This window comes from Perissodus microlepis, chromosome 7, assembly GCF_051167445.1.
Source record: "Perissodus microlepis isolate ML-2025 ecotype Zambia chromosome 7, ASM5116744v1, whole genome shotgun sequence".
Taxonomy (NCBI): domain Eukaryota; kingdom Metazoa; phylum Chordata; class Actinopteri; order Cichliformes; family Cichlidae; genus Perissodus; species Perissodus microlepis.
In genome coordinates, this window is record NC_140467.1 from 64,379,241 (window position 1) to 64,403,079 (window position 23,839).

Below are 23,839 nucleotides of genomic sequence, written 5' to 3' on the forward strand. Positions count from 1 at the left end.
ATAAACATTTGTGAGGAGTTTCGATGACTGATGTAAAATACCACCTTTAATAATATCCTTAAATAAGCTCAGTATGACTCATAGGTAAGGACGGGAATTAAGAACTGGTTCTTGTAGAGAAGTGGTTCCCAGTAGTCCAGCTGTATGGAATTGTTAGTCTGCTTGCCGATCGATCCTGCTTATGGAGTCTTGTGCTCGTGCATCCAGAAACAGCTCCATCATGCTGCTAACACAACTTCAGCTCTTTACATGCACCTGCACAGACAGCATGCTAACGCTAAGCTAGCCAAGAACCCGGAGTGATGTGCTGCTTAGAGGTGTTTTTGAGCCAGAATCGATCACTGACATCTCACTGATTCCCATTCCTACTCACAGGTTGCGGATCTCTGATCTGGCCTCCTCCAGCAGACTGTGCCCATAGCGAGGCAGCAGGCCAGTCGGAGGTCGTCCTCCTCCCTCCAAACTCCTCGTACCTGCAGGAGATGAATTCACAGAGGGAAGATGGTAAAAGTTAAACAGAGAGAAAGAAAACACGCAGCTCGTGGAGCGTGATGGCAGAGACGCTCTGAAGACGCTGCAGAACTCACTTTTAGGTCGTATTAAAGACGGAGACGACATGTCGTCTCTGAACTTCTTCAACCCCGTGTTGACTCGTGGCTGGATGCGGTCGTACGGCGTCGGCCTCTGGCTCTGACAGTTGATGAGTTGATGCTTTGCCACCAGGAGGCGCTGTTTCAGCCCTTCGTTTTCGGCCTGCAGGGCCCGGACCTTCTCGTGGAGCTCCTCCATCATCTCCTCCATCTCCACGTCTCGGACCCTGGAGGACGGGGCTGTCCCTGCTGCCAGCTGCTCCATGCGGTCACGGTTGTTCATCAGCCTCTTCAGCTTTGTGCTCAGTCTGCAGGGGCAGCAGAGAGACAGTTAAATTAAATGGTATATTGTTAGACACATTAATGATTCTGGAGCTTTTTGTGTAGAAAAATATTATTGAGGAAATAAACGTGATCTCTTTAAAGACGTGCTTTTGTTCAGTGATAAAAACGCCCCGGGCACATGGGAGAAGCCTCACTTCTTGATTAAATCATCCCGTTTGTGGCTGTGCTGTTTGAGCTGCAGCGTCTCCTCCTGCAGCCGCAGGAAGCGGTCCTCCAGCTCCTCCCGGGACACACGCGAGATGTCCAGCCGCGCACGGGCGTGCTGATAGGTCGACGACTCTGTGAGCAGAAATCAACAAATTAGCAGGTGAACAAACTGTTCCACGTAAAACAGAGCACTGGATTTAACCTAAAATGTAGGTTATAATTCAACGTTTTAGTCATGCTACTGTCTGCTGGTACGTGGAGGACTCTGAAACAGCCTGATGAGTGTGGACACACCTGGTGGAGCCGGTGTGAGTCTGGAGAGGTCCACCGTGACGTCCTTGACCGGCACATCTGCTGCCGTCTCATCCCGGAGGGTTGACATGTTTCAGCCTGGACAGAAGATTCAACCGTCGGTGGCGGTTACAGAAAACTTTACGCCTTTTATAATTCATCTCTGAAGATAAATCTCTCAGTGAGGTTAAAAACACAATCGGCACAAAGAATAAAAATACTTTACAATGAAAACTTAATCAGCAGCACTTCACTTTAAAACGCCTCTAATAGCGCGGTGTAAAACGGACTGTTCACCATTTCAAAAGCACCAAAATTCAAACAGCCTAGTGTGTTACATGTATGCCGAACTTAAAACCGGCTAATTCCGATGTTTCCGAGTCTTCGACGATAATTACGAAGCCACATTTAACGCTACTTTCGACCGTGAACATTAAAACGTATAGAATTTAAAGGTAGTCTGGTACCGAGCGATGATTTAACAAAGCAGCGTTATCTTTGACCAATGGGACACACCGTATTAATATCAGGTAAATAAATTAAAATATATATTATGCGTACGTGGATGTATTTTACTGAAAAGCTCTGAATCTATCGTGTTTTTTCCGAGTTAGCAGCAGTAGCTAACGAGCTAGCGGAAGCGTCTAATTATCAGATTGCGTGTCGCCTCAAACGCTCGTAACTCCATATTTACTTCTGACTTGTTTCCGGTCATTTTTCTGGTAACATTTGACGCATTTCTTACCTTTTACAACGACTTTATTCAGTTTAACTCACGGTTGCTACTGAAAACATAAACGCTCATCACGTCGTTATGGTACAACAGCGCACGCGCTGTGCGAAGAGCCTTCTGGGAGTTGTATTTTTTGTTCGTCTTTTTAGCAGTCAAAGGCTTTCCTAGCTTATATTTCCCTCTAAAATATGACACAGTATAAACCACCAATGACTAAATGCTCTTAAAGCTGTTTCGAGTTTAATAAGAAGGAATTTTGTGTGTGAACGTGTCTGTTTCCTGCTGATTTTCATGCAGAAACCCTCTCTCCTGTCTGTCAGCTGTATCTCTGACTCTGGGCCAATTTGGGGACTTTGTCTGACCTGACTTTACATGTAAGCGTATTTATGAGCAGTGTGGCTCACTGCTGCACACACATCTGCGGGGATTTGACAGGCGTGCTGTCAGACGCATGCCTTTCATGAACTGGCGATGGATCTAATTTAGGACCCTGAGATGAGTGTCGGCAGGCCAGGATGAGCTCAGTCGGCATGTCAGTGTTCGCTGGGCCGTGACAGTCTCCCATCACTGCTGCTGCTTCTTCCAGGCATAACCTTTGAACCCTCCTCCCCGCAAACACACCTTCCCCCGTGTGTTCGTCCTGCGGCGAGCAGGCGCGGATCTGTCAGCGAGTCAGCCTGTCGTTGAAATCTATGATGCCTGCTGGCTTCTTGTTCAACAGGCCGTGCCCACGTTGGTGCAACAACTGTCAAGCACATGATCAGACGAGCATGGAGGCCCGTCTTAGCCTCCTATTGTAATATAGGCAGATTTCCCCTCAAACATCCAGCAGTCATGGCTTTTATTCAACTGGAGCCACGGGGGGAGGTCAAAGTCTGTTACTGTCAGGCGCTGAAAGGAGAGGCCAGATCAGCCGCCTACTGTAAATCTGCTTCTTCTTTCAGCTGCTCCATTCATAGCTCCACTGCACAGCGGATCATCTGCCTCCATCTCCTCCTATCCCAGCATCCTCCTCCGTCTGAGCTCTTCTCCTCCTGCCTGGCAGCTCCATCTTCATCCTTTTTTATCAGTAATAGTCCCTGCACCCACCTCCTCTCACTGATCTGCATCGTCGTTATCATACGATCCTGTGACTGTCCCAGATGTGACACTAGATGGCAGCTGGTTAACGTGTGAGCAGCTGAGGATCCTCCACCGGTCACAGTAATCGTGACGGCAGTGAGCCTCTGTGAGGACAAATCACTCGGCTAATCTGATGACACAGATGAAGTCGCAGCCTCTTTAACAACCTGTGGTTCAGACAAAACATGAGGGAAAGAAAGAGAGAGACCTCTGAGTGCTAAACATACAGAAGATGCATAATTATGTGTCTAAAACAGGGGTGGGCAATCTCAGTCCACGAGGGCCGGTGTCCCTGCAGGTTTTAGATCTCACCTTGGGTCAACACACCTGAATCACATGATTAATTCCTTACCAGGCCTCTGGAGAACTTCAGCTAATTTAGCCATTTAAACCAGCTGTGTTGGTTCGAGGACACATCTAAAACCTGCAGGGACACCGGCCCTCGTGGACTGAGATTGCCCACCCCTGGTCTAAAAGCACAAAGACAGCAAACAGAGCTGGGCAGTAAAACTGCTGCAGGATGACTTTGATACTGAGCAGCCTGTAGAAAAAGGTTAGTGTGGAAGAAGGTGGGACTGAAAATCTGACAGAAAAACAGTAAAAACTGAAAATAGATGCAGAAAAATGTTTCAGATTAACAACATGTTAGCTGCTGTTAGCTCAGTGGTCACCACAATTCGCATATTAATGATCAAAGAACTGAGCTCACAGTTCATTCAGTGGTGCTGGTTTCAGTTATTGTGCAGATGTTTACAAGGTTGGAGACCTGCAGTCAGCTGACACTGAAGAAGTCACCTGATGATGATGAAACTGAAAACATCCAGATGAACAGGATCAACTTTCTGGGATTTCCTGACCTGGATGACTGAGCACGCGTGAGACAATAGTCTGGATATTATAGAGCTATTTCTTATACTCTGTGAACGTTGTAATATATAGTTTTATTTCATTTAGTTCAGTGTGTTACTGTTCTTATTGAGCGACTGTGAGTAATAAAGTCTGAGTCTGATGTAAATTATTGTTATAATGAATAAACGGTGTTAATCCTGCAACAGTGTAAACGAACAGACGCTACAAATACTGTAAATATGAACCGAGTAACTGCAGACAAATCTGTAAATGCTACAGTAACTGAAAATACAGCACATTATGCTGATGATATATTTTGCTGTAAAAAGTTTGTGCAGTAGCTTTTTTAAAGTAACTGACTGTGTTACCTGTGCAGAGTGTACGACCATCCTCCCCACATACTGTTTGTCATGGAGCACATCAATTCAATTCAATTCAATTCAATTTTATTTATATAGCGCCAAATCACAACAAAAGTCGCCTCAAGGCGCTTCATAGATACAGAGAAAAACCCAACAATCATATGACCCCCTATGAGCAAGCACTTTGGCGACAGTGGGAAGGAAAAACTCCCTTTTAACAGGAAGAAACCTCCGGCAGAACCAGGCTCAGGGAGGGGCGGGGCCATCTGCTGCGACCGGTTGGGGTGAGAGAAGGAAGACAGGATAAAAGACATGCTGTGGAAGAGAGACAGAGGTTAATAACAGATATGATTCAATGCAGAGAGGTCTATTAATACATAGTGAGTGAGAAAGGTGACTGGAAAGGAAAAACTCAATGCATCTTGGCAATCCCCCGACATCACTGACTCGCTGTCAGTGTTCCTGTTCCAGGAATGAAGGAGAACTCCTTTGATGCCTGCTGTGAGTAAAGCTGCTTTAGTGGCCTCGCTCTGGCCCCCGAGCCATACATTTAGCACCTCTGGTCTGAATGTCATAACTAGTAAAAACCCAGAGACTTGTTCAGAACCAAAACTTCATCTCAGTTTAATTAGTTTTATTTACACAGCTTCACACAAAGAAACCCGTTGTTTGATTGACTGGTCATGTGATCAGGAGTTTGTTCCGGACTCGGTTTGAGGAGAAAGCAAGAGGAGCGTCTGGGGATCTGACGCAAACATCGTGTCAGGAATTGAACACACCTTCTGTTTATCTTCCATTATAAGTAAAGTTATTGAGACAAACCTGACATGCTCGGTGTGTACGAGTCACCTTTGGAGCCATCACAGGAAGTGCATGTGCAGGACTTCCTGTTTGGGAGCAGAACTGTTCTGCTTTTTGCAGAATTTGAACTATTTCTCTTGTTTTCAGTTAAAACGTCAGAGCGCAGCTGGTGACGAGTCGCTCAGCTCCGCAAACATGAAACCGCAGACAGCACGGCGCTCATCCTGATAACTCATCACACAGTTATGTTTTTGGTACTCAGCGTGTTTAAATACCTAAATTAGACGCCCGAGCCACATTTTCCTAATATTTACAACATCAGGGAGCAAAATAGTTTCCACGTTATGTTTGTCCTCTCATCAGTAAAATATCAGGAAGTTTAGTTTTTTAGTTTTCCTCAGTCCAAGCTCACTCTCGCTGACAGCTGACAGCGTTTCCTGTGGTGCTGACAGCTGCTCACTACTGGTCCGAGAGCACGAGGAGCAGTAATCAGAGTGTTTCGTTAGTAATCAGAGTAGTTGATGGAGCTGGTTGTTGGTTGGATAAAGAACACTTCTTCATGTTTGCAGTGTGAATGTGCCCTCCGAGCAGAGGACATGTGACCTTGTGTGTCGGGGGTCACGCCTCGGGTGCCGCCGCCGCTCTGACAGACGTGTAAACAGGTGCAGCCGTTGTTGCGGCGACAGCTGATCTCAGTTGGCACCTGAGCCGAGCCAATTAAAGCCGAGCCAGTTGGGGCGGCCCTCTGTGACTGTACGGCAGCACGTTTGGGCCGCTGCGCCGAGGCCTCCTGACGTCGTTAACGTGGGCGGAGACAGCAGCGGGAGAGGAGGAAGTGGCTCGGGAGAGACGAGGGGAGATTTATGGTAATGAGATGAGCTGCAGGGATCCAGCATTGGTCACAATCAGACGGCGAGTCCGAACATTTTTCCACCTCAGGATCAGAACAGCTGGAGACAAAAACGATACCTGTTCAGGTTAAAGGCGGAGCTCTCTTCATCTTTCCAAACTGTTTCCATAACATGCCGTCATGTGTTCTGAATGGTGAAGTAGGGAGAATGAAGCAGTTCCTTCCTGCTGCTGTTAGTGGTTTGGTGTGGCTATGAGAGGGAGGCTGTTGGAGTAAGCACCACCTCCACCCACTGTGCAGAAGCAGCGGTCCAGGCTGATGGCAGCTCCTGTCTCAGGTTCCTGGGGCCTGCAGTCTCCCGCTCCGGCCCTCACGCCTGCCTGCTGAGCGTGGACAGTCTCCACTGACGTCTGTAAGACCGAAGCCTCGTTAAAATAACACGAATACATCACCTCACCAATCACAGCGTTGTGTAGATGCTTTGTAGTCTGGATGGCTATTGATGCCTCAGGTGCTCGAGCCGGTTACTCCTGACTTCCTCTCTGAATCCTGCTCGACCTCTCGAAGGTCAGATTTGCAAGTTTCTCTGTGACAGCAGCTGTCAATGAGTAAGTTGGGGCCATCTTCCTGATGTACTCGTGGATATTCGTTGTCTCATCCTGGACTGTGGTGCTGACACTCACCAGTCCCCGGCCTCCTTCTGCTTCGCGTACAGCCTCAGGGTGCTGGACTTGGGGTGAAACCCTCCGTGCATGGTCAGGAGCTTCCTGGTCTTGATGTCAGTGGCTTCTATCTCCTCCTTTGACCAACTTATTATCCCAGCAGGGTACCTGATCAGGGGCAGGGCGTAGCCCGGATCTTGTTCTTACTCTTCAGCTGACTCCTCAGGACTTGACTGAAAGCTGGGTTAGCTCTGTGTTAAAATCATCCGAACTGAATTCACACTTTCACACTGATGTGGTCTGTCAGGGTTTTCTCCTGCGAGACTCTGGATTTCCCATGAACCGCCTGAACCCGCTGTGTGTCTGTCGGCGCCCTGCCACCTCACTGTGTCAGATTTTGGGTGTAAATCCACAGAAACCTGCAGGATGGACTCAGTAAATCCTGCCATTAAGGCTGGGTCGCCCTGCCATCTGGCTCTTGGAACATGTGACCCTCACAGTGTTTGTCTTTAATTATGCCGCCGTGACTCAGCCGACCTCGGCTAACTACATGTAATCAGCTCAGATTTGACTAATGGGCAGAGTTTGATGAGCCCCAGGCTCGCTGTTTCTAAGCCCTCGCTGGAAGATCCCAAGTTCATTTGGACCGAAGCACAACAGCCAGTCGGGGAATGTTTTCCTTCCAAAATAAAACCGATAGCTGGAGTCAGTTTCACACCTCACTAAAATAAATGTGTAGCTAGTCTTTATTAGTTCTGTCTCTACAGAAGACAAGATGAATCATTACACTCACAGTTTCTTAAAGCTCTGATGTCCAGCAGGGGGTGACTGGTCTGACTCCTCAGAGAGGAGCAGGAAGCAGGTCCACAGTCACTTCCTCTTTAGATTCACTGAGCTGAGCCAGAGCACCGAACAGTCCTTCACGGGCACACGCTAAGACCCCGAGACTCTCAGGACCACCTCTGAGCTGTCACCCATCTACCTGTAAACCTCCACACGCTACAGTTACAGGTCATCGGGACGCACAGTGGTTTGTCTCGTCTGTCAGTCTGTGAAGCTGCCAAAGGGGCGTAAACACCACATCCTGTCAGTCTGAGGCTGTTGGAGGGAGTCGCAGAGACGTTTGCAGCTACTGCCTGTTCAGACCCCGGCAGCAAAACGCTTTTAGCGTGTTTAAAGAACACGCCGAACACGTTTTCGAGTCCTTCCACTTTCGTGGCTCGTTGATCTGCTGGTTCTTTGCTTTGCGCTCGAGCGCTCACCTGGCCCCCAAAATGGAAGCTAGGTGAGATTTTAACACGATGGCGTCTGAAAGCATCACAGACGGCGCTGGGCGACTTGTGGAGAAGACAGCGCCTTGGATCACGTGAGATAAATCACGCGAGATCACGCTCTGAGAGCGCATGTCGCTTCCTCCCAAAAACACGGCAGACGTTTTGTCATCTCGGCGAGTTTCTAGGAAAATGTTTGAAGTCTGAGGCGAGGTCGGCAGGCCGCTCCTCTGAACCGTCATCTTCTTTAAAGCGTGCAGTCAGACGCCTCAAAGACGGCGAGCGGCGACGTCTAATCCGAGCCTCTGGGGATCACGCGCGCCTGTTTTAAAGAAGACGAGGGTGTCAATTAAGTAGAAAAAAACTTCAAAACGGAGGCGATTAAACTTTGAAATCTTTAAAATGCTCCCTGCTGAATTGTCTTCTGTGAGGTCGTCGGAGCGCACGGCTCGCAGCGCATGGCGAGGACAGACAAGTGGTATTTATTTACTCTGCCCGGGCTGTCAGCGTTTCTGTCACGCCGCTTTTAAAGAGCTCGCCGTGACACGTCCCGTCAGCTCTGTGTCGAGGGGACGCTCGGCAGAGACGATACCGACAGCTGTAATTATATCTTTGTCGACTTCCAAACCGTTTCCTGACGCTGCTGGACCAACAAACGCCGCCTTCACACGGATGTTTCTACAGTCAGAGGCACGAAGGCTTCATTTAAGGAGACGATAACGAGCCGTCACGTCCTCCACCCTCCTCTTCGTAACCTTCGATTACAAACTGAGAGCCACCGAGGTCTCGCCAAAAACCGCACACACACCGTCTTTATTATAATAATTACAAACGGCGCTGCTGTCATAGCAGAGACGAAGCTTCCTCCGTGCGTGACACCGATCTCCAACACGAAGCAGATTAAAGCAGAAATCGCAGCACATGCAGGACGGCGCCGAGTGTTTGGGTCCTCCGTACGAAAAGAGAGAGACGAACAGAGTCACAATATTTTATGTATGTGTGTTCGTTATCTCCACGCAGTGGGAACAGGAAGTGATACATTTGTCTGATGACCAATTAGAGTCTAGGTCCACCAACAGGAAACGCCTCTGCACGTGGATGTGCGTGCAGGTGTGTGAGCCTGTGTCAAACTGTCCAACGACGGTGCGACTACAGTGACCTGGTGGTTACCTGAAAGCCATCCGCTCGTGTTTTCAGGTTAACCACAGCTGTCAGGGGGAGGAGTCACACGCCTCAGTACAGAGTAAACATGTGGGAATAGAGGTGTGGTCTTTGTTACCTGCCATCATTTTTTTTGTTCTGCTGCCAATGTCGCATCGTTTCGTGCGTCTAACAGGGCGTCACGCTCGGATAAACATCGCTCATTTACTCGCCGCCCGCGGGCCGGCTTCCTTAGCCCCGGGTTCGCTCGGCTGTCACTGGTCATTTAGATCAATATCAGCTTTCATGATGGAGTCCAGCGCTGCACGCGGGAGGGACTCGCTCCAAACAGCGCAGCGGTTTCCCGTAGTCTTTGAGAACACGTCGTTTAATCTCAACACAAATATCTTTGTTTGAATCTTTGCTGGAAACACGCAGCGCAAACATCAGCACGAGATTCAGGAAGACGTTTCAGATCCAGATCCGCTCACATCATTTCACATCCATGTGTCTGTCACGCCCCTGTAATAGAAAGAACTCTGACCTCTGACCTCTGAATCAGGGGAACCTCTGAAACCCGCCTTTCTTTTCTCCTGACTCACAGACCCGCCCCCCTCTGTAGAGGACACCTCCCGCTCTGATGCCACAGCTTTCACTCAGAGGTTGAACATTAGTCTTAAATAACTGTGAGTTTAGCGTTCAGTGCGTGGGTGGAGTCTCTGTCGCTAACACGCCATTCAGCGTCTCTGCAGAAAGAAGTGATGCTTTATTTGCAGCACAGCGAGCGCGGCTCACACGGAGGTGAAGGTGCGGGACCTCGGCGGTAAATGCAGATTCAGACGTCGTCGTGTGACCACGCGTGCTGTAAATACCCTGTCAGCTGTCACGTGGCCCCTACTTGGCCCGCTGCGTCTCAGAGCTAAACTTTCACACCCTCCCAACTTTAGCTGTCCTCCAAATTGCTGTTGACACCGTGGAGAGGCGTCTCATATCAATCTGTAATGGCTTCTGATGACAAACTCCATGGTTGGAGGACCGTGTAATCTCCCGCAATTAATTACAGCGCGCGGGGCTTTCCAGCCCATCGAGCGGCACCCGCTAAACGGCTGAGCTGAGGCAGATGCTGTATGTGTGTGTCTTCAGAAAACATCTGCACATTCAGCAGTTAATTACCTGCACCAGTTCCCCCAGTCCATCAGTACCAGTTTGCTCCCACAGAGCATCAGCAGTGTCTGAAAATCTGAGGAAGCATCGTTTAAAGGGCCATTTCACACACTTTCTCTGTGATGCCTTTGAGATGGAGGAGGAGAGGAGGAGCTGCTCTAAACTGAACAGATTCAGGCCCGAGGGCGCGGCGTGCAGCGATGTGACGCGGTGCTGACATCAGTGTAAAGATCTCAGACTGAACCGCCGCTCTCCGCCGTCCCTGCGTCTGTCTCAGAAACCGCTGCCAGCCCTCCGTCGCCTGACGAGTGTCTCCTCCTATCCCAGCATGCTCCTCGGACACACCGACCCTCTGCACGTCCTCCTCCACTACACCCATGAACCTCCTCCTTGTCTCCTCCTGCCTGCAGCTCCACTCTCCCTCCTCTGCACAGAACTGAAAATGTGAGACAGTTATTACAGCGCTGTATTTAGTTTCAGCGAGTTTCCACGGTGGATTTGTGTGTTTCAGTTTTTATTGTTTGAAAATGTCTTTCAGTGAACAATCGGGGGAAAAATATTTGATAAACATTTTGAGGATGCTTCCTCTGCACTCATTGTTTCAGATTTATTTTTATTTCAGTGAATTCAAATGTTTTTTCACATCTGTTTGGAGAATATAGTTAGGGCTGGACCAGGTGACCGTGAATCCTCCCTTAGTTATGCTGCAATAGGTGTAGGCTGCCGGGGATTCCCATGATGCACTGGGTGTTTGTTCTTCACTCACTATGTGTTAACAGACCTCTCTGCATCGAATCATATCTGTTATTAACCTCTGTCTCTCTTCCACAGCATGTCTTTGTCATGTCTTCCTTTTCTCACCCCAACCAATCACAGCAGATGGCCCCGCCCCTCCCTGAGCCTGGTTCTGCCGGAGGTTTCTTCCTGTTAAAAGGGAGTTTTTCCTTCCCACTGTCGCCAAAGTGCTGCTCATAGGGGGTCATATGATTGTTGGGGGGGGGTTCTCTGTATTATTGTAGTTCCTTTACAGTATAAAGCTCCTTGAGATGCTATAAAAGTCAAATAAAATACTAAGAACTGTGCAGACATGGTGTGGATGTGGAGCATCGTAGGTGTGGGGGCTCTTGCAGAGAGGGACTGCTCGCTGTGGTCTCTCTGCCACATTTAGCTGCTCTAATCGATCTTTAAACGACGTCCCGTCCTCAGAGGGATCAAACCTGGTTTCTGGAGAGTTACAGTGAATATATGTGCACCATTAAAGAGACACGGTTTGTTAGACTGACAGTAAACGGCTCCGCCAACTGCAGCCCGGGGCGAGAGACTCCGACTCACACAGGAGGAGATGGAGAGCGAGAGGGCGGAGGACCTGGCGGTGTGCCTGATTAGAAGGAGAGCAGTGGAGTGGAAAACTCATTAAACAATGGATAAGCCTCTTAATCAAATCAATAGCTAAAGTAACTCCAACCTGATAACTGTTATCAAAGCGCAAGCAAAGCCGCAGCCTTCTCGCATTTTAATTAGAGGCGAGGAGAGCAAGCTTAACGAGGGGAGGACCGCAGAGAGGGAGGCGAAGGAGCTCAGGAGGAGGCGAGTGGAGGAATGAGGCACTTTATCCCAAACATGAAAACAGAAGAGGAGCAGCAGGTTTAAAGGACCAGTTCATCCACATCAGACGCAGAAATGATGCTCAGTAATCGAATTATTCAGATTAGCAGTTAGAGCGCTCCGGTGACTTCTGCGCCTCCACCTCCGAGCTGACAGCTGGTATGAGCTGTGCGATTTCCTCCCGCTGCTGCGACGATCATCATCTCCTCTTTGTTCAGGTGCAGCTCTGCAGGTTTTAGAGAGAGGACGCCTTGGTCCTTCCAAACAGCCGTACCTGTTCAGTCTGTGTCTAATTCTACTGTCATGAACTTTAACATTTAGCCTGCTGACTGAGGCCTGGATGGAGCTCTGGAGTCTGAGCTCAGGGCGGAGATCGCGGCTTCAAAGCCTCGACTTTCACGCTGCTCTTCTCTCTGAATCATTTTGTGTGGGTTGTGTTCTGTAAAGCAGTTTCTTTTTTATTCCTCAGGCCTCCAGAGACGGCACCGGACTCAGTAAATGGTAAATGGCCTGTATTTGTATAGCGCTTTACCAGCCTCTAAGGACCCCAAAGCGCTTTACACATCCAGTCATTCACACATTCAGACACTGGTGATGGCAGCTACATTGTAGCCACAGCCGCCCTGGGGCGCACTGACAGAGGCGAGGCTGCCGGACACTGGCGCCACCGGGCCCTCCGACCACCACCAGTAGGCAACGGGTGAAGCGTCTCGCCCAAGGACACAACGACCAGGACTGTCCGAGCCGGGGCTCGAATCGGCAACCTTCCGATTACAAGGCGAACTCCCAACTCTTGAGCCACGATCGCCCCCAGTAGTCATTTCACAAAACCTTTATTCATCTTCAGTTACGCATTCATCTTCTAGAAGGGGAGACGTGCAGGGCCGGTGTCCCTCTGCAGATCTCCACTTCTTTGTTTGTTTCCACCCCATCGTAAAACCCACATGGTGTGTTGTAAACTCTGTGTTTGTGTATGTATGCGTGAGCACGTGAGTGCCTGTGTGTGCGCGTACATGTGTGTATGTGTGAGTGCACGTGAGTGACTGTACGTGTGGGTGTGTGTGCGTCGTAACAGTTAAAGCATTGTGTGTGCGTCTCTGATATGTGACTTCCTGCCGGTCATAAAAGTCCATCTCCCCTCACCCAAGCTACACCAAACTCCTCTACAAAACATACAAAACACAGTTAACATATTACAAGCACTGAGACCTCCACTCTTGTCTTACTTTTACAGCTAAGCATGTGGAGAGCCTCCTGCAAACCTACTTCTTTATTACATTCAGGTACAAGCATCAGCATCCCCCATCTGTAGCTTCCTGTCTCCTTTTATGACAGGCTGACCCCCGGTGTCCATAAATTCCTCTCCCTGTACACAATTACACACACTCTCAGGCCTACGGCTAAACCAAACTGAAACACACAGACAAATCCTTCCCTATTCCTCTGATCTACTGCTGGACCCTCTCATCTAAGCAAATTTAACACATTATATTCTAACAATTGTTTTCTTGTACTCACAGTTGAAATAAGAAAACCTCCAGAATGAAAAAGTGATAAAAACTGTACCTCCTCTGAGCTCTAAGATCATTTAAAACGCTGGTGGTGTTCCTCAGGGTTCAATTCTTGGTCCTTTACAGTTTTAACTCGTGGGTGGACGTCCCACGAGTTTTAATTCCATATCTGTTTTAGATCCTCTGAAAAATAAAGAAAAACCAAAAACCCAAGTTCAGACTCCAGATCAGCGGTCCCCAACCTTTTTTGCGCCACGGACCGGTTTATGCCCGACAATATTTTCACAGACCGGCCTTTAATACAACAAAATAAAACTAGTACCGGTACTGAAAAAAAGAAGATTTATTCATAACACACGTGAAAAGACCCAGGAAAACCGAGTTAACGGTAAAAACGATAACAAAATAACGATGAAAACCACACATTTCACACCTGAGCCTCAACTCTCGCGGCCCGGTACCAAACGACTCACGGACCGGTACCGGTCCGAGGCCCGGGGGTTGGGGACCGCTGCTCCAGAACACAAAGTTTTTATAGAGGTGCTCGCACCTGCTGACGATCAGCTGATCAGTGCTTTGATTATCAGCACCTGAGCAGTGATAAAACATCATGTCTATTATCATGACCATAGACATGATGTGTCATGTGAGACATGTTATTGACCCCGAGCTGCCCTGGATGTGTATTATATGAGCCTCACCGAGGGTCATTGAATACTCGGATACTTTCTGAGGATAAACTTTGGAAGTATAGACCCAGAACATGAGTATTCCCCGCTCTTTTTATTTTCAACCTCCGATGGCGGCGATTTGCCACCAGAGAGCCGATGCAGAGACTAACCCCTCTCTGCTCTCGGGACACCTTCACCTGAGTCACAGGTGTGAATAAAAAAAGCAGCTGATGTTTGTCAGGTGAGCGCTGGAACACGAGAACAGCCCGTCCGGAGCTGTTAACGCGGCTCGCCGGTGCCACTCACTTCCTGTCACCACCTCGGTTGTCTAATTACTCCTCCACCCCTCTCCCGCTGACAGGCAGCTAATATTCGCAGCCCCCCTGTGATGTTGTTACCGGCCGAGTGACAGGGCTGACGACGGCGGCGAGCAGATACGAAGGGGATGGGCCACCGAGGCTTCACGGCCCGCTGATCGGGCTCTCCCCGCCTGCTCCGAGCCTGCGTGGCGGTGCATTGTTAATGGCGGTGTGGTTAGACCTGGAGAGGAGTGCGGCGTTATTTGTAGTGGCAGTAATAAGCGGCGGGCGTGAAGATTCGGCAGGAAGAGGACGGCGGCGGTTAGAAGTTCATTACAGGCTCAGAGAGGAGCTGTCAGCGCTCGCTAATGAAATGCTTGATTTGTTTGTTTTCCCTCCCGACGCTCCTCAAATGTCACATCCGGCCCGGCGCCGGCGCCACATTAGCGGGGCTAATTATGTCTGCAACTGTCAGCTAGCCGCGGCTAACGAAAGTGACAGCGAGGAGCGGCGGCGCTGAAGGCTGCTAATAACTCAGGAGGCTAACGATGGCCGACACCGGCCCACTTGGAAGCCGAGCAGAAGAAAGGACGCCGTCGACATCAAATCGAGTTATCTCGCTGCTGGGAGGTGGAGGAGGGGAGGCAATCTCATCTGTAATGCTGGGTTATTGGCAGCAGCGAGCAGCGCTTTGTTCCCGCCGTCTGAGCGCCTGCCTCCTCTGGCTCGCTCCGCCGCCACTGCTGATGATGAAGGGTGGCCTGGCGAGGCAGAGGAAGATTAGTCCCGAGAGCCCGCCGCCCTGATTTATGACATATTTATCTACATGCTGTCACTCGGAGTCGGCCTCAGGAATTATGTGGCTATAATTGTCAATCACGGTGGAGAGCGAGCGCCGCACGAGGGGCGCGTATCCGCCCTGATGAGAATATTACTGCCGTTATTGCTCCGCGGCGTGCTGGCGGAGGGCAGACCGAGAGATCACGCCTCTCCGCTTTAGGATCACATTTTTCTTTTCTAATTGGATTTAATTAGTTTCAGTTTTTGTGTTTTTAATAAGTAGAAATGTTTTTGTTTGTATCACAGCCTCATCCACCGGCTCCAGTTCAACTTTTACCAAAATAAAAGCTCGCAAAACTGTTTCGTTTTACTTTGTTCTAAAGTCACTTTTTTATTTTCACATCTGGTTTGAGTTTTTAGTTTCAGTTTGCTCTAACAACCTCGGTGCAGACGCACATCGCAAAGTGATGAAAACGAACGCAGAGAGGACAAACTCGTGACCATTCACGACACACTCGGCTGGTTTGTGGCGCTGATGTCGGAGCCACGTTTGCTCTTCGTGCGTCTCAGTAATCACGTGTTCGTGATTTAAAGAAAAGAGACGTCCTGACTGGACCGCTGCCATCTGTGGCATATCCGTGTATCCATGGATACTATTGAACGCCCGCACTGGTCACGTGTTCGCACCGTGTTTAACGCCAGTCGCCGCATCATGCCCGTTTCCGTGGTGATGCCCCACAGATGTTTTCCTCCTGCAGTAATTCCTTCATTTTCTCATTTCCTGCTCTGACACTCCTCCATCAATAAATTAGAGGCGGAGATGCTCGTCAGCCAGCGGTCTCATCGCCTCTGCCTCGCCCTGATTACCGTCCCCGTCTCGGCTGAGGCGTTTAGAGAGCTGCAGATAAGCGGCGAGCTTTGGTGGGTTTCCCTGTGCCGCCCGCAGACGCCGCCTGCTGCTTTATTTCCTTTAGATAAAGAAATAAACGACCTCGAGGGGCGTTTGGCTTCGACAGATTGAGAAGAGGTGACGGGCGTCGCAGACAGTGATGGAGACTTTGCACACGGGCTCCATTGTTAATTAGCAGTCAGACTGATTTACCAGCGGCGAGGGGGCGTGACGGCAGGACGCTCGGTTTGTCTTCATTTAGTCCGACTGACCCGACAGGCTTAGTGACGTAGTGCCGCTCCGTGATCCGCCGATGCTGTGATGTACCTTCAACACGTCCAATAACCAGCGACGCTGATCGTGAAGCTCGCTGCTGTAAGTGAAGCACGTCTTTGTGTGCAGGGAGGAGAGCGAAGCTCCCGATGTCTCGAAAACAATCCCACGCTCTGACTTCTGCTGCCTGCATCAGTGGGACTTGACCCCTGACCCCGGCTTGGTCACATGCAGACAGTGACGGTCCTAGCCTGTTTGGCGCCCCGGACGAACACAAATCCAACTCGAGGATCGCCACAACATAACCTAACAGACCTACACCTTAGTTCACAGACTCACTTTGTCTAAGGTGCATTTCTGGGATTTCACACAACCCAGGATTCAGATCATGAATCCATGATGGGCTTGGATTTACAACATTATGAATGAAATGTGCTCTATTTGGAAGCAGCCGGCCCCGCCCCCTTTCCACGGGTTGTGTGTGAGACTTTAAATCATCAAACTGTAAATTATAAATTTTAAATTGTTATTGATCCTTTATCCCGAGTCCTAAAGTGTGTATTTATTTTCTTACTCCTCTTATATATATTGTTTGTTTACTTGCACTGCTGTAACTGGAGCCTCGTCGTCTCGTCTCTATATGCTGGACTGTCTGTAGCGGAGATGACAATAAAGTTTACTTTGACTTCAGCAGCGAGCACGCGCACCGAGGGCTCTCGCGCTCACTTTTCGCGTATAGAATTTCAAAAAAACATCGGTGCAGATTATAAGTCTGTATCATGATGTCTGGTGTTTTCGTGTTTGTTGGTTTGTTTTTATTTTGTTTTATTTTGCGAGTTGGTTATTAGACGCTGCTCCAGCCACCAGAGAATCCCCGCCGCCCCGCCCTCTCCTCCCTGTGCCGCAAGCAGCAGGCGCACCTCGCAAACAGAGGGCGCCCTTACTCCCAGCAAATGGGCGATACAAAACCGATTGGTGCCTGTGACATTCCCAGTATGCGCTGGCTGATGTCGGGGCAGCATGAGTACCAGCAATTTTTTATTTATTTTTTTTTGCCGATGCCCGTGATGCCGCCCCGGGCAACCGCCCGTGTCGCCCGTATCTAAAACCGCTACTGCATGCAGAAGAGTCTAACACGGCTCCCCGGTCCTCGCCGCAGCCTTGTCCTGATCATTACTGAGAGTTAATAACCGCTGCTTAACGGCGCCAAACGGATCCGCCTCATCGGCCGTGAAGCTGCTCGTTTATAAATCAAGTGCCGGATAATTTAGCGCGGAGCAGAGTCGAGCCGGCCGGGCTGAAGCGATGATAATCAGCGCAGAGGGAAACGAGGCTCCTGCGGCAGATCTGCCAAAGAGCTCGACGCTGTCAGGACTCTCCACCCATCTGCACACATCCGCCCGGAGACCAACAGAGCAGGGGCGGATCTAGAGAAATTTTCTTAGGGTGGCATGAGGGTGGCAAAGAAATCAAATGGGTGGCAAAATCAAAGCCCCCCCCAAACACTCATGCAGGTGGTTACATATGGTTAAATGATTCAAATGCAGTAAGTATACACGTTTTTCATATAAATATAGTCTAGAACTTAATTATTGTCTGTAGCCCACATGATTACACACTTTAGTTACATAAAACATGTGAGTTTTGATGCTATGTACTGTACAGCCTGTATGATAAATAAACATGTAGCCCAATAAGTATAAAATCCAGAAAGCTACACAACATGGGGCGCTTCATTTACAAACACAAGTCTAACTTAAGTTTCACTGTTTTTGTTAGAAAACAGTCACATTGTTACAGCTTAAATTACACAAAATGTCAGAAATCTGCACTGTCATGAACAAACATGTAAACCTAATTTTTCATGATTTGTTGGATTAACCCTCTGAGGTCTGAAATACAACCGGACATTTGTGACTCCTCTTGAGTTTACGTTTGTATTTCACCCTCAGATTGTTTCATTTTATTTTTCCCCCGTTGCCTTGTTTGGTATCTTTTCAGCTCAACTGACTTTATTTATTTTACTTTCTTTTTATTGTTTTTCTTGAAACGTTATACAGGGGGGTAGGGGGGTAACAACAAAACACAACAACAACAACAACAACAAGAAAAAGATAAATACAACAGGTAGGATAACAAAAACAAACATGTTGGATCTCCTTGTTTCTACAGTTTGATCATTTCTCATTATCAATGTGTTGGTCTTTATCCTGTTGGGTTTATGTACTCAGTCCATTTCTCCCACTTTTTATGGTATTGATCTTCCTGAGTCCTTATTCTGTAGGTCAATTGTTCCATAGTTTGTATTTCATCTATAATTTTGATCCATTCGTCCTGTGATGGTGGGTCTATCTTCTTCCATTTTCTTGTAATTGCCTTTTTACAGGCAAAAAACAACTAAATTCAGCTCAACTGACTTTAGTTGTTTTTTCACTGACATACTGCATTAGTGTTACTGATCTGAAATCACACAAAGAGCTTAAGACTCTCTCTCTCTCTCTCTCGCTCTCTCTCTCTCTCTCTTTCTCTCTCTCTCTCTGCCGTTACCGTCACTCCCCAAACTTTTCCCTCTTCCTAAACAATCAAATCCCACATGTTGACTTTTTTTTTAATTGGTCGACATGGTGCATTTTTCCACCAATAAGAAAGAGGTGGCTTTTTTCCTTTCTTTACTGTTTTCGCGCTGTCCTTACAAAACGCTTGAAACACACACACACAAACGTGACGACAGTATTTAGAAAAAGCGTGGCTGATATATATGATCATAACTCTGGATTTACTGGCCTGTAATTAAAATGTAAAAACTTTGAAGTCCGAACTTTCAAAGTGGCTGAAACAGAGACTCAGCGTGGCTGCAGCTTGTTGCTGTGTCAGCTTACATCAGTCATGTGATTTGGAGGCGCAGCGTGTCCGTGGACCACAGAGGGTTAATAACACTCACCTTCCTTCCATTTCCACAGTGTAACATCCACCCACCTGTGTAAAATCCGAAATTCCCATGGTGTTGTTCAAAATGTGCTCTGGCACCATCATAAGCATCGCTTGCTGCTGAAAACAAGAAAAAAGCCGTCCTGCTATGGGCTGAACCATTTGTTACTGGTGCAGGGGGGGAACTCTATCCAATATATTCAGTTTTAGCATTTAGATTCACTGCTGACTGTAACTACGCTCAAACTGTTAATGCTATCTTATTTTAATAAACAACACTGTCATATGCAAAACTGGGGTGGCACTTGGGGTGGCAAGGGATCATTTTAGGGTGGCACTTGCCACCCCATGCCACCCTTCTAGATGCGCCCCTGCAACAGAGCCTCAAACACACCTTTAAACCAGGTTAAATACACCATTACCGTGTCTCTAATGCATCCCAACAGCTCTCAGATACAACCTTAAACATGGCTGATGAAGCACGCATTCACCCTGAAATAAACCTGATCGCTGTTAATAAAGCAACAGTTCCTCCAAGATGGCTGCAGCGCCCTGTATCCACCTGTGAGGCCTCCACCATGACCCACAGTATTTCTGTTTCTTCATTTGTAAGTTAGGTTAACTACTCGTTAACGCGAGTATCTAATCAGCCAATCAAACAACAACAAATCAACATATTTAATCATGTAGAGGTGATGAAGACGAGCTGCTTCATCATGACTGAACATCGTAATGATGAAGAAAGGGGATGTAAGCGGCTGTGCGCGGCAGTAGCGGTTTTAGATACGGGCGACACGGGCGGTTGCCCGGGGTGGCATCATGGTGGGGGGCGGCATCACGGCCAGCGCATAGTGGGAATGTCACAGGCACCGATCGGTTTTCTATCGCCCATTTGCTGGGAGTAAGGGCGCCCTGCGCTTGCGGCACAGGGAGGAGAGGGCGGGGCGGCGGGGATTCTCTGGTGGCTGGAGCAGCGTCTAATAACCAACTTGCAAAATAAAACAAAATAAAAACAAACCAACAAACACGAAAACACCAGACATCATGATACAGACTTATAATCTGCACCGATGTTTTTTTGAAATTCTATACGCGAAAAGTGAGCGCGAGAGCCCTCGGTGCGCGTGCTCGCTGCTGAAGTCAAAGTAAACTTTATTGTCATCTCCGCTACAGACAGTCCAGCATATAGAGACGAGACGACGAGGCTCCAGTTACAGCAGTGCAAGTAAACAAACAATAAATATAAGAGGAGTAAGAAAATAAATACACACTTTAGGACTCGGGGTCTGTGACACAGGACCCACACACACATGGGTTATGCTTAGTGTCTTTTTATTTTGGAAATAATCTGCGGTTTTTTGGCACCCGCCTCGGACGCAGCCTCTCCCTCTCTCTGCCAGCATCATCTGCTCCATCTCACTGTGGGCACACAAAAAGACATCTCCCTCATTAACACAGTCCCGTACACCTGTTGCCTCCCCGCCTCCGTGAGTTCACTGTGTCACCCCTCCTCTGCAACAGGCCAGCAAACCACGCCCCCGCCACAGTTTCCCCACCGCCCCACCGAGGCCGGGGACCAGGGCTGGACTGGGACAAAAAATCGGCCCGGGCATTTTGACTAGAGACCGGCCCACCAAAAATGTGACGTCATTCAGGGGTAAAACCGCAAAGGATTCTGGGAACTTGTGGCAAGAGGTACTAGCGCATGCAGGCTTTCAATTGAACTCAGTTACACAGCGATAAAAAGAAACACAAAAAATGGCAAGAAGCTGTTGTATTATTAACTGCAATAGCCGGTGTTGTGCCAAAAGGTGATTGTCTGCCAAAAACTGATTTCTGGTATTTAAACTGCTATAAGTAACTTGTTGGGCTATAATATGTGAAACATATGTCAAATGCATCCCTCATGGATGACATAAAGTCATCGCTCCATCTCCATCTCTCTCTGCTGCTCTTCTGTCTCCTCTGTCACAGATTCTCCACCTTTGATGATAAATCAGCCTGGTGCAACATGTAAGGATTGGCACAATTTGTTAAGATTTTGAGGAGTTTGAGAAACTAACCTTAAGCATAAAATAAAATTTACTATCAGTAACTTCATAGCACCGCCCAGCAGTATATAAACTCCGTCATGCTAGCTAGTACGCAGTACCAGTTATTCTAAGCGACTGTAAAAAGTCAGCACAACGAAAACAAACTACAACTAAACCTGGTTTATATCTGACACAGATAGACAGCAGGTCATAACTTCTTACCTGAAGTTCAGTTCCTCTGCCACTATGACCGGCGGCCGCCTCGGGTCTCTCCTCCTCTTGCCTCCCCTTTCCCTTATCCACCTGCTGGCCTCCACCACTTGCTGATGTTGCTAAATCTGTGGAAGCTCTGCCATAGCTACCGCCAAACAATTCAGTTATTTTTACACATTTGGCAGCGTCTGCCTGAAGGGCTTGTTTCTTTTTGGCCCTAATTTTTTCTGCACCTCCTTTCCTTTTTTTGTTCTCCATTTTCTTTAGTTCGTCTATAAGATTGCTAAACAAGGGGGAGGGTGCATCCGACCTCCTCGGTTGTAATTGGTCCAGCCCAGAGTCGATCATGACCAATTGGCCAATCCAACACCTTTCATTATTTATACCCTTCCAAAAAAAAAAAAAAAAAAAAATCGATCGGCCCATAAAAACAAAAAATCGCCAGCGGCCCACCGGGCAAATGCCCGGTATGCCCGATGGCCAGTCCAGCTATGCCGGGGACCAGGGTAAAGGATCAATAACAATTTAAAATTTACAGTTTGATGATTTAAAGTCTCACACACAACCTGTCGAAAGGGGAGGAGGGCCGGCTGTTTCCAAATAGAGCACATTTCATTCATAATGTTGTGAATCCAAGCCCATCATGGATTCATGATCTGAATCCTGGGTTGTGTGAAATCTCAGAAATAAACCTTAGACAAAGTGAGTCTGTGAACTAAGGTGTCGGTCTGTTAGGTTATGTTGTGGTGATCCTCGGGTTGGGGGATTTGTGTTCATACTGGAGTGCAAAATTAAAACCAAGATGGACAAGAACAGTTCAAAGCCATCAGGTGCTCAGTTTAGAAAAAAGAGAAAAGAAGAGGAGGAGAAACGAGCAAAAGATACAGGTAAGCAGATGTGTGATTGGATAATGGCAGGTCATCCTGAAACAATCACAATCAGAATACTTTATTAATCCCTAAGGAAATTATGTGGGTTACAGTTGCTCCAAGAAGAAATGGTAAAAATAGCAACAGTAACAGACTAAACTCCAAACAATACATTATGTTACAGATTTTAATATTAATTAGTCAGTGTCAGTTGTTGATTTGTCCTGTTCTCATTGTATGACGGATTATGATGGCTGTTTGGTAGCTGTTTGCATACTATGCATACTCTCTCTCTTCATATGTGTGTTTCTCTGGTGAAATTCAGCATGGTTCCGACAACAGTTTTATGTTAATGTACAATCCTTAATATGTTTTATGTGTGTGTGTGTGTGTGTGTGTGGAGGGGGGGGTGGGGCAGAGGGAGTGTTCGCCCGTTAGCCGTCTCTGAGCTCACAGAGCAAGCAGCAGCTGTCGCTGAGGTCAGAGGTCAGAGGAGAATGTACACGCTGCTTTGGGCGCAACGGGAAGTCAAATAACCGCTAGAAGAGCGCTTGCACCCATGGGCGTGAGTACGCGAGGTCGGCGTGTTCGCAGGAACCAGGTGATATCTGTCTCGATTAACTGCGGCTGACTTCTGTGTGAAACCAATGACGTGAAAACATGAAAATCAAAGCAAGTGACAGAAAGTGTGGGAGAGAAGCCGCAGAGCCGGCAGGACGAGCAGGTGACGGCGCTTTAATGAAATCAGTAAGTGTTTAAACGCGGCGCCAGAGGCTCGCCGTATCAGCTCTGCATCTCCCTGCAGGAGGACGCTGCACACGGATCCTCGCTAATCTTCTTAGCGATTGTTTCCCTTTATCTCCGTTATCAGCCTCTAACATCAGCCCGATAAGACTCTGGTTGGAGAAAAACATGAGAGCGCTTCTTTCTTATAAATGCCACATATCACATTTCATGAAAGGCCACATTTGCTTCCTGTTTGAGTCCGAGTTATTATTTTTAACTGAGCTCGGTTAGCTTAGCATAAAGAAAGAGGGGGAAACGGCTAGCTGCTGCTAACGCTGCCTGATTAACATGTGAAATCTCCTTTATTTAATCTCTGCAAAGCCAAAGCGGAACGAGCTGCGAGCTCGGTATAATGACCATGCACACACACGCGCAGAGCCCTCATTGGTCAGCGTGGCCGTCACGCTGCTCAGACGCAGTTGGGCCTCCTGATGCATGCACATCTGTGCAGGCAGAGGTCTGTGTATCATCATAACTCTGAATTTTAAATGTGTTTGTGATGCAGGATTGGTTTCAAACAAATATTTTCAAAATAAAGTGTTTGCTGTGACGGTGGCTGTTTGTAGAATCTGAACGTTTTTTGAATTATTCACTTCCATTAAAATGTTCCTGTTTGTTTTCTTTGCCTGACATAAAACTTTCCACAGTTATGAAA

At 48.0% G+C, this 23,839-nt stretch overlaps 1 protein-coding gene across 8 annotated transcripts in view; it reads right to left on the reverse strand.

Annotated features, from left to right (window-relative positions):
- Nucleotides 1-16,727, reverse strand: part of rpgrip1l (RPGRIP1 like) — a 29,297-nt gene extending 12,570 nt beyond the window's left edge. Inside the window, exons 1-6 of one of the 8 annotated variants that reach the window (XM_084936676.1) lie at nt 16,296-16,727; nt 13,499-13,626; nt 1,377-3,395; nt 1,070-1,214; nt 588-898; nt 374-473 (exon numbers count right to left, since the gene is read on the reverse strand). In XM_084936676.1, coding sequence (XP_084792802.1) covers nt 374-473; nt 588-898; nt 1,070-1,214; nt 1,377-1,464 — 644 coding nt within the window. In that variant the 5' untranslated portion in view covers nt 1,465-3,395; nt 13,499-13,626; nt 16,296-16,727. Of the gene's footprint in view, nt 1-373; nt 474-587; nt 899-1,069; nt 1,215-1,376; nt 3,396-3,580; nt 4,495-13,498 lie in introns of those variants that run through there. The other 7 variants (XM_084936677.1, XM_084936672.1, XM_084936674.1 and 4 more) reach the window with 7 other exon arrangements.
- Between the last annotated feature and the right edge of the window lie 7,112 nt (nt 16,728-23,839).